The 11,929-nt window shown below is 32.5% G+C and overlaps 1 protein-coding gene across 1 annotated transcript; it reads right to left on the bottom strand.

The window, feature by feature from the left end:
- Positions 1-1,504: 1,504 nt before the first annotated feature.
- mcoln3b (mucolipin TRP cation channel 3b) lies at positions 1,505-11,928 on the bottom strand. The gene is made up of 14 exons (XM_065269082.1): positions 11,729-11,928; positions 8,921-9,147; positions 7,500-7,667; positions 7,061-7,214; positions 6,394-6,472; positions 5,600-5,696; positions 3,652-3,751; positions 3,266-3,378; positions 3,046-3,195; positions 2,841-2,942; positions 2,398-2,520; positions 2,063-2,269; positions 1,782-1,898; positions 1,505-1,668 (listed from the first exon to the last, which is right to left on the bottom strand). The coding sequence occupies exons 2-13, from the start codon at positions 9,143-9,145 to the stop codon at positions 1,818-1,820; spliced, it is 1,599 nt and encodes a 532-aa protein (XP_065125154.1). The 5' UTR covers positions 9,146-9,147; positions 11,729-11,928; the 3' UTR covers positions 1,505-1,668; positions 1,782-1,817.
- Position 11,929: the final 1 nt, after the last annotated feature.

Below are 11,929 nucleotides of genomic sequence, written 5' to 3'. Positions count from 1 at the left end.
AATATGAGAGAGTTAAATCATCATCATCTGAATTATAAATCCTTCTTCCTGTAAAGCTGCTTTGAAATTATGTATATGATGACATTTGAAAACTACAATACTTTGACTCAATACGATGACAAATACAGACAAAAACACCACCATCATTGCCAATAGATATACACAGCCTACATAAAGATCCTTACAGAGGACAAAATACGAACTTTTTTCATGTTTAAGTGCTATAATTGGGTCCCACCAGTGCTTTTATCAACCTAGAAAATGTGGAAAAAAAAAACAACAACCCAGTAACTTAGTTTTGGTAAACTATTAATTATCTGCAAGCATGTGGAAAAAATAGCTTATTGAAATTTGGTTCCCCTTGTGCACTGCAAAAAATGACTTTTTTACTTAGGATTTTTGTCTTGTCTTAAATTAAGATGTATTTTCATGATGAGCAAAATGACTTAGGTAAAGAAGTCTAGTTTTAGGCAGAAATTATCAAATTTGAGCTTAAAACAAGCAAAAAATAATAATAATCTGCCAATGGAAAAATAAAAATTTTCTTGAATTGTGTTTATGAAAAGAATTTTTCTAATTTCATTGATGTTTTTTGCTTGTTTTAATACAAATTCATGAAAAGTTTATATACAAATTTTCTTTTTTTGTCTACACAGCAAAAAATGATTTTCAAGAAAAAAAATTCTTAGTATTTTTGTCTTGTTTTTAGTAAAATAAGATGGTTTTTCTTGATGAGCAAAATGACCCAAGAAAATAAGTCTAGTTTTTAGACCAAAAATATCAAATTTGAGCGATTTTGTTCATAAAACGAGCAAAAATATCTGCCAATGGGGTGAGCAAATTTTTCTTGAATTTAGCGCTTAAGAAATTTTCGTATGATTTTTTGCTTACCCCATTGGCAGATTTTTTTGCTTGTTTTATGCACAAAATCACTTAAATTTGATATTTTCCAACTAAAAACTAGACATATTTTCTTGGGTTGTTTTGCTTATCAAGAAAATACATCTTAATTTAAGAATTTTTAAATATTTTTACTAAAAACAAGACAAAAATACTAAAAAAAGTCATTTTTGCAGTGTGATGTCAGAAGGAGATCTTATTATAATATTACCGCCCTTTAATCTGCACTATCCAACCACAGCACTGTCATTTAGTGCAGAGATCAACTCATTTGCATTTTAAAGGACACCAAAAAAAACAACAAATTTTTGCTCACACCTACAAAGTGTCAATTTTAACATCTTATAATAAATTATCTGTGGGGTATTTTGATCTTAAACTTCACATATGTACTCTGGGGACACTAAATATTTATTTGACAATAAGTCTTGTGAAATGTCCCCTTTAAAATCTACAGATTATATTAAAAATTAAATATATTTTTTAATAATTGTAATATATTTAAATTATATTTAAAATATTTAAAATTAAAATGAAACACAATGATGGACTGTCTTTTTAAACTTTATTAACATCAAAAACAATTTACAAAGCTCTTAGAGAACTGTGAATTAATTATATTTAAATTAATATATATATATATTCTCGTCATAGACAGTCTATAGATAAAGTTCATATGCATATCCTGATTAAATCTTCAGACTTCTGATATGAACCCAATGTTCTTCAGTGATCTAACAGCTGACTTTCTCACTAGATTCATGCGACCTGCATTATAAAAACACATCAAGAATCTACATTATTAAAATATTTTACCCCAAAATTAAAACATTTTCAAAGCAATCTGTGAAAGGATTGGTCAGTAATGTGTGTTTGGTCACCTTAATCTATAGCAGAGATGATTTCTGTCGGTGTTCTCATCCACACTGAAGAGGATCTTTACACTGCATGATAAACATCTGAACATCTGAGATCGACTCTTTCTCCATCTGCTGATGCTGAAACACCAAACCAAAACAACAACATCAGCCCATCAGAAAATAAATCACTTCTCAAAAAAACCCCTGAAGGGAATTGTATTTACTATAATCTATAAATAAATACAGCCCATAAAACTCACAAACACAGTTCAATCTGAAAACTAGTGCCATGGAGGTGTTACCTTGACGATGTCATAGGTGTCTGTGATGAGAGTGATGAACAGACTGAGCACCATGTAGATAAAGAGCGACACAAACGTGTAGAGATAGATGCGACTGAAGAGCCACACCACACAACTCTTCTGCTCCATGATCTTAAATGTGTTGAACATGTCATCTCCATTGATAAGAGAAAACAAACACTCAGAGACCATGTTCAGTGTCCGAAACTAAACAACCAAAACAAACCCAGCACATCACGGTTTTAATATTGCACTGTCGCTTGATGGGGGAGTAAATAATCCGAAAGCATTTAGTCATAAAGTGAAAGAGTAAATGTGTAAAGTGATTGACTTGCTTTAGTGTGATAGGGCCCGAGCACAATCCATCCACAGAAACAATAGCCCAAATAAATCATAGCAGCACAGCAGGTGAACCGGATGACGTTTGGTAAAGCTGCTCTCAAAGTGATGATGAGAATCTGATCAGAATAAACACAGTTACACCTCACGACCACTAGAGGGCAGAACATGGTTACTTAAAAATACTGATACATTTATAGGTGAAAAGATATTTGACATGATGATTACTCAAATATAAAGGAAAAGACTGAAAATATAAGTAAATATTATAGACAGACTAACAGAAATTATAACTTTCTATGGCAACAAAAAATTACTAATAAAAATCAATTTCTTCAAAATTAAAATCTTTATTCTTAAATTATGTTACTTTTAAAAGCCTATTGAAAGCAGTCATGATATTCAGAAATTGAAGACAGTATAAATAAGGGAACCATACGTTGTATTTTTTGTGGTATCCCATGTAGCGTAAAACTCCGATCCAGACGAACATTGTTCCAGAACCCAAGAGAATACTGCACAGATCATAACTCTCTACAGCCTAAAACACACAATAACATATAGTTAATATAGGATTAATTCAGTGTACTTTAATTCTCACGTGTGATTTAACATCTGATTGGTTGAGAGCTCGATGACCTCACCTTCAGCTGTATAATGATTTTCAGCACAGATCCTATGATGGTCAGAACATCACTAATGATGATGAGAATATACCAGCCGTTTATGAACTCCATACGGTCAGACAGAGACATGCATTTGTTGTTACCACTGGAGAAAAACTCGGCATATTCCTGCAAAACAAACTTTATTAATGTTTGAATAAAGAGCCAAAACTATTGTTCAAACGGACTAAAAACTCACAAACTGCAGGAGGACGCCGGCTTTCACCGAGCGAATGCAGAGACCCAGAGACACGGCAAGGGTTAAAATGATCATCACATCAAACACAACCATCATATAAATGTTGCTCTGTGCTGTGGAGAAAAACAGACATTAAAATGACTCATATTATGTGCAGAAAAGGGTCCCGAACACAACAAATTTTAAACTGAAAAGAGCGCGTTAAAGGTGTGGTGTATTATTTTGCATCAGTTATCAAGTTAAACATCAAGAAATGTGACGAGCTGTTCACTGAACCCACTAACCCATAAAGCATTGAATCTGATATGAGTGTTGGATGGGTGTTTGTGGTGTCCAGAAGCAGCAGTTCAATATAAACTACAGTATTTACAGTAAACTGAGCTCACATGCACCAATCACAGTCCAGTCTCTACATTTACTGACGTCCACATTGTTATCCAGATAAATCTTCATCCTCCCGCTTTGAGGTCTGTTGTCGAAGTTGATCTGCTCAGAAATACAGACATTCATAAAAACAGATGAATATAAAGGGGACATGTTATGAGACTTAAAGAGGCTATTAAAGAGGCTATGGCATGAAAATCTCTCTTTTCATGTTTAAGTGCTATAATTGGGTCCCCAGTGCTTCTATCAACCTAGAAAATGTGATAAAGATCAACACAGTAACTTAGTTTTGGTAAACCATTATCTACAAGCATATGAAAAAATAGCTCATTGAAATATGGTTCTCCTTATGATGTCATAAGGAGCTCTTATTATAATAATACCGCCCCTTAATCTGCACTATCCAACCATGGCACTGACATTTATGAATGCAAATGAAATGCAAACACTGATCACCATAATGGTGTTGAAATTAAAATTAAATTGTGCTGTCAATTTTTTCTCTCTCTCTGCACTAAATGGCAGCGCTGTGATTGGATAGTGCAAATTAAGGGGTGGTATTATTATAATAAGACTAGCTTCCGACATCAAAAAACAGGCGAAATCTAAACAACCACATGCTTTCAGAGATCATCCAGCATTATGAAGTGTTTTAATGTGGACTTTTCATGTTTTATCATTTTGTAGAGGAGTGATGAATGTTAACCTGAATTCATGTTTTATATGCAAATTTATTAAACTTTTCTAAGAAATTAATCAACCATTAAAGCTTATTTTTCTTATCAAGGAGTGGAAGTAAACAACTGTATAGCTGGGATTCTGAATAAAATAATAATAAAGTGTTTCTGCCTTTCTTGTAAAACAGTGCATTTAAAAATTCAATATACAATTCATAATAGTTATATATTATCATTACAAATATTACTGTGACTAAAGAGCTTACTTGGTCCATAAAACAAGCAAAAGAAATCTGACAATGAGGTAAGAAAAAAATTCTTGAACTTTTTTCTTAAAAACTTAATTCAAGAAAAAATGTCTTACCCCATTAGCAGATTTTTTTTTTGCTTGTTTTTAAGCACAAATTCACGTAAATTGTATATATGTTGTCTTTAAACAAAAAACAAAAAAACTGCATTTTGCTCATCAAGAAAATGCATCTTGATTTAAGAGTTTTAAGATATTTGTTCTGAAAACAAGACAAAAAGCCTAAATGAAAAGGTCACTACACTGTGTTACACTGCAAAAAAAATTATTTTCAAGAAAAAAATTATTAGTATTTTTGTCTTGTTTTCAGTAAAAATATAAAAAAATTATAAAACATTATAAAAAAATGTTAAAAAGCAAAAAAATCTGCCAATGGGGTAAGCAAAAATATCTTGAACATTTTACTTAAACACTAAATTCAAGAAAAATTTGCTTACCCAATTGGCAGATTTTTGTTGCTTGTTTTATGCACAAATTCACTTAAATTTGATATTTTTGGTCTAAAAACTAGACTTGCTTTCTTGGGTTGTTTTGCTCATCAAGAAAAAACATCTTAATTTAAGCGTTTTTTGATATTTGCACTGAAAACACGACAAAAATACCAAGTGAAAAAGTCATTTTTGCAGTGATACTGAATGGATTAACCATTACACAAACATAAATAAATAATTTTAGTAGTATCTACAGAAACCTTATATTGGGTGCTGGTCTAATAAACGTGTTATGTGCTGTATATAGATGTCATTTATCTGACATGAGAGGATTTAGATGTCAGACAGAGAACTGGAAACTTTTATTTATGGGGTCATAATGGGGTGATGATCTTTGGCTCACAGCTATGGAAATACCAGCACACATTTCCATGTGTGAATTTCTCTCTTTTATAAATGTTAAAGGAAACAGAGACACAGTGTCATTGATGAACAACAGAAACCTGGAAGATGCTGGAATGGTCATGTGACGTACCGTGATGTTAAAGATGTAACAGTCTGGAAGCTCATGATGTTGAACCGTCTGCAGGTTAATGGCTTTCAAAGTGAACTTCACATTCACCGCCAACAGCCTGACCAGCACACAAACACACAATTGAACAACCCTGAACCATTAACTCATTCGCTAACAGCCTTTTTTGTGATTTTCACAAAAGTTTTACAAAATGCATTCCAGGAAAATTGTCTTCTTTAAATATATAAACATACAAATATATCAAATGAAATAAAAGACTCTCTGCTTTCAAATCTATATTTTTTCTCTGCTTATGAACTCATAAATATGGGAATTTTGTTAGAGATCAGATTCTGAACGATTATCAAAAAACATAAGAGTTTAATATTAGTAAATAAATATTTTGCTTCAGTTTTTTATAAATTGGATAATTGGATAATCGCGGTGTTACAGATTAATATAAACCGCATCAGAAACACTTTTTTATACAAATGTTTTCTCTTAACTGACGAGATAACTCATCAATGGCGGGGAAAGAGTTAAGTATGCAAACAGTGTAGAATGCCTGTTTTTAATTCATTGTAAGCTTTCAGTCACTGCGAAAACAAATGCAAAGTGTGTTTCTACCACAGCAGTAACAAACCATAGTCTGCTTGGTTACATGCAGCACAAAAGGTTGTGGGTTCAATCCCAGGGAACACAAATACTGATCAAATGATTACTGTAGGTCGCCTTAATTAAAAGTGTCTGCCAAATGCATGAATGTAATGTAAAGGTTATATAAGAATACTTCCAGTTTATTCTGGTGGTGATACCTTTCAAAGTGCAGGGTTAAATTCAGTGGATATGCTGTGGGATTTGAGGAGGAAACCATCGGGTAAATCTGTAAACATTCTGAAAGAAAACATCAGAAGATGAATGCAAAGAAAACAATGGGACAAACTCAGGTTTATCTGAGATGTTGAATATAAAATGTTATTTTAAAGGTGCCAAAGAATGCTGGTTAATAATCTGTTAAATTCTCTGATATCTACACAGAAGGTTTGTGGCTTTATTAAGTGAAAAAAATCAGTTTTACAACCCTAGGATTTGTCTTTAGAATGAAATGGTTTTTTTCAGTATGGACCTGCAAAACGTAACTGTAACGTCAATAGTAGAACTTTAGCCTAAACGCTAGCATATAGCATTAACTAGCATGTAAAGCGAACAACGCTGTAATTAATTTAATGTTGTGGGTGTACATCTGGACTGTGACATCACAGTTGGTGTTATGTTGAGATTGGTTTGTTTTCCAGCACCTTTTTTGCATGCACAAGGTTTACATAAGAAGGAGGAAACAATCGTATTTGACGCTCATGATATGTCATGTACACAACTCTTATTATTCATCTATGCCTACAGTAAACACAGTTTTATATTCTACGGCACCTTTAAATGTGATGTGAACACAACTGGCCGATCAGTAAAAGAGCTCTGACAAACCTTCATTCACTCGAGTGTTGATGTCAAAGCTCTCATTGGCTGGTGAAACGCTTCCATTACTGTAAAACCGCTGACAGATGGTTAAAGGGGTGTAAACGTCACCTTCTCGCTGGTATTCATGATTCCCCACAGTTACATTTGGCAAAATAAGAAACTGCAACAACAAAAACAAAAACAGTTTGCCTCACAATTTCCTACGGGATATAATAAGGGATCTTTTTATTTGTTGGCACCCCATTGGTCTTCAAACATCAGATTTTAGGGTTAAACATCTATAAAGTGATATTTTTGTTCAGTTTGTAGCTGGTTAGTCTTTTCACACCAACAGTAAATGATTATACCAGACTAAACAGGAGACACAGGTACAAACCTTTGCAGACCCCAAAAGCCATTTCACAGCCCTTTCCAAATAATCAAAGTACTCGAGTTGTGAACCCACCTGTTGTACAGTGTGTGAGATGTGTGTGTAGACGTCATGTTGTGTGTAAAGAGCGTAAGAGTCTCTGCTGGCATCAGTGAAGTTCATGAGGAACAGATGTCTGAAGGTCAACAGATTCTCCTCTTTAAACCGAACCACCATCTGATTACTGAGACCAAACCACACCAACTACACACACACACACACACACACACACACACACACACACACACACACACACACACACACAATAAAAGAATCATCTGTATTTCATCAAATATTTTGCACAACTTTTAAATGGTTTTAATTCCAACAATACACCCCAGCAGCAAAAATTCTATTTTCAAATATAATTCTAAATATATGTCAAAATATAAAAATATATGTATTCAAATATATTTTAAAATACTTTTACAAAAATATTTTTTTACAAATATATTTTTTGTATATTTTGAAGTATCATTTAAAAATAAATATATTTTAAAGCATTTATCGTCAAGTTGCATTGGAAGAAAAACTTTGTATGTTACACACCTGTAAACATAACAGTTTTAAAAAGATTAAAATTAAATATATTTTCAACTGAAAAAATACAACTAAAAAAAACAAACAAAAAAAATCTTATTTTAAAATAAGTCAGTACCACAGTTTTGTCTGAAGAAGCACACCAGTAATGTTTTTTGTAAGATATATTTGTGAAAAACTACTTAAATACCCTAATATAGCTAAGGCCAAGTCCTGACTTAATCTAAACCCTGTCCTAGAAACATCCCATCATTTTATATTTTATATATACTTGTACATTTTATACAAACTTTTATATTATGGCCAGGAAACATATATTTTTTTCCGTATGGGTTGTAAAATTAGAAATGTATTTGTTACCCCTGAAATACATTTTGAAATATATGTTAAGTATATTTAATTAAGCTTTATTTTCTACAAAATGTATTTAGCATAACATATTTTTTGGCCAAAGAAATGTTGTTTTTTTTTTTGCTGTATGGGAATGCATGTCCATAAGAATTCAAAGTTAAAACGTTTCTTAATTTTTTCTTTTCTTCTCAAATTTACGTTTTGTTTGAAGCTAACATTCCTTCTCATGATTAAAGGTATAGTTCACACAAGTTTCTTTATTCTGATGAACACAAAAGAAGATACTTTGAGAAATGATGATAAGCACACAGCAGATAGTGACCATTGACTTCCATAGTAGGAAAACAAATACTATGAAAGTCAATGGTTACTATCAGCGGTGTGGTTACCATCATTTATCAAAATATCTTCTTTTGTGTTCATCATAAAAATAAAATTCATACAACAACATGAGGATAAGTAAATGATGACAAAATTTTCATTTTTTGGGTGAACTATCACTTTAAAATAAATAATTTCTTAAATGGAAGTGCGTATTGTAATATCTTGATTTCTGCTGTCTGCACCTGCGCAGTGACGATAGCGATTTTCACGATTTGCAGCATCAGTTTCCAGGGTTTTGTCCCGCGAGCCTTGTACTTATCACATGGATTCATGAAGAAATATTTGAGTTTCCTCCTAAACTTCTCCACGGCCTCGTGCTCCAGATGAGAGTGTGTGTCCGACCAGTGGGTGGCGCTGTTCCCATTGGGGTCACTGACACACAAATAGGCCTCAGTGGAGTCGTCCATCTCTGAAAAACAAAATATTGTACTGAAGCTATGATAAAATACAATAACATGCAAGTTGGTTGTATGTAAATCAGTTTTATTCTGTATGATTTTAGTTTTTAGTAGAATTTTGTTTTATTGAATTATAATCTTTGGATAATACATTAATCATTTTTTTGAACATTTAGTATAAATGTTAATATTGGTGTAGTATAATTTCATTTGAATGTTTATTCTGTACATAAAGTATGAAAGTGGGAAATGTTAATGCAATAGCACATTAAAAAGAAAAAAGCTGTATTATTTGAAATTGTGTTTTGCCAGCTTTCATGTTTCCTTCATTACTTCACACTGTTACACAGAAATGCTGAATACAAATCTAGTCCTGGATAAAACACAATAACCTACTGTCGGTAGATTTGACACTGTTCAAGTAAGACACTCTTTTTGAGCAGTATTTTCAAAATATCTTTGGAGTCTTTAATCCTCTTAAAGTCGCAATGAAACGGAAGTAGCAATTGTCATATTTTGCATGGTTGGTGACGTATATACGAGTGAAACCAGCTTCTGAAATGAATTAAGGCAGGGCTGGATTTGAATTTGTCCATTGAGATCTGATGACATCATTTGAAGTTGGGTCGTGTTGCTAAAAGGGAGCGGTAGAGATTTGCATTTTTGATCAAGTATTATGAGGGCAAAATTTTATTTTTTTAAATAAATGAAGCTCACAGATAAGTCATTTGGAAAAATACCACAACATTTATTCATGCCGACTTAAAGTAACTTTATGTTTAAAGTTTTCCTTCTTTCGCACAGGACTCTATGGATATGATAAAAGTTTTACAGTCCACTACATTACCTCATAACCAGGTATTACTTGTGACATTAGATGTGGAATCATTATATACTAATATTACACATGATGTATTGTCGGCACACAAGCTATTGACTTTTTTTCTACGTGACTGTTTTAGGAAGAAGAGTCTTAGTATGGATTGTCTAAAAACACTGACAAAACTGTTGTTGACAAAAAATATCTTTAAAGATTTTTTTATTGTGCAATAATAGACAATTAAAATGAGGCAAAAACATAATATAAAGTAAGATAACAGTCAATGAACAAAGCACAATTTAAGGAAGGAGTAAATAAAAGATTTACATTAATAAAATAATAATACAATTTAATTAAAAATAAAAACTTAGACATCAGGGTCTAAAAGTTAAAAGTCCTTCAGCAGGTTAAATAACCTTCTATTTTACTTTACTTAGAGATTTACAGTAAACGCAAAACTCCTATTGCAAAACAGAAAACATTGGCTTCGTTTTTATATTTACATTTATGAATAAATGAGTATATCTTACAAATCAATGTAACAGCAATGAAGAGTACTATAAGTTGATAAAACATGCATCCGTCTGACTTACTAAACTACAATTTTGTCTACTTTTTGTTTATAGTCAGATTTTATGACAAACATGTGCATTATTAAAAGGGGAGTTCGTTTTGAATGATTTGTTTGCCCTAATAAAACTAAAACACATAATACACTTTAAATTATGTCTTAATTTAAATCAATTATTTTTATTAAAAACATTTTTTTTTATTAAAGTCAGATTTTGTTGCCTTTACACTATTTTGACCAGTAGGTGTCGCTAGTGTGCGCGTGTGGTGTTTCGAACGCTTCGAAAAATTTAATAAATTTGCGTTTCTCCCATCACTACCTATTGCTGTGAATTTTGCTGCTTTGAAACACAACTTGTCGACGCTTCCCTATTCAGGCATTGAACACTTCATATATGTTTGTTTGTATTTGTGGTGATTGGGTTAATTTAAATCAGATGTACCAGGTGTGATTGACTGTGTTGATTAGATGAATGCTATCAGTTGTCACTGACCATGTTGATAAAATGTTAAGGAACTCATCAGTCATTCGATGATTACCCAATGTTTGTCTGACCTGACGAAGACCTGTGTGGTCGAAATGTTGTCTTTTTAATAAACTGTGAGAGCAGTATTAGATCTTTGTTCTTCGATATTTAAGTGTTTTTGGTGATTTAGCACCAGCCTTAAAAATATTACAGTCTACTAGACAATTAACACAAATCACAAACTGAACATAAATGTGTGCAGTCATTTTTTTCTATGATGACATGAATATACGGTAAACTGCCCATAATTTCCAAAACTTTTCTTTTAGTTCAGTTTCATACGTCTGTTTTGTAATGGAGATTATTAATCGAGATTATATGAATGAGACGTGCAGTAATGTGGCTCTTCCACAGTAACTTCGACAGAGACTAATGGATCTTCATTCCTGAGCTTCATTTAACCATCATGTGACACCGCCATACCTGTGCCATTATAAACCACCATTACACCTGTGATTTATGATACATACCAGTAAAACTAAGAATTTGACATGCTGGGATTTAAATGTTTTAAGTGAATCTGACGTAGTTCACATCATAACAGTGCTCACTAACTGCATTACCATCAAACCACTTTAAAATGTAACTCTCACACATGACTGAATATCGGATTCATCTAAAGAGCAAACGTTCAGTCGTAACAATAATAAACACTATAATAATAAAATCACTCACCAGCAGAATGTCATGTAAAGTTCATTCACTCATCCTCAGTCAGTAAAACACTGCAGGTTATTTTTACAGTAATAGAGAACAAACACTCAATCTAAACTTTACAAACTAAAATGTACATCATCACACGAGCTTGTGAGGACGCCGAATAGAAGGCGGGGCTACAGCTATGGAACGGGCGGATTGCCTGAACGGCCTGTCAAT

This window comes from Paramisgurnus dabryanus, chromosome 21, assembly GCF_030506205.2.
Source record: "Paramisgurnus dabryanus chromosome 21, PD_genome_1.1, whole genome shotgun sequence".
NCBI classification, from domain to species: domain Eukaryota; kingdom Metazoa; phylum Chordata; class Actinopteri; order Cypriniformes; family Cobitidae; genus Paramisgurnus; species Paramisgurnus dabryanus.
Note: the sequence above shows the minus strand (reverse complement) of the source record. Positions and strands in the feature narration are given on the sequence as shown.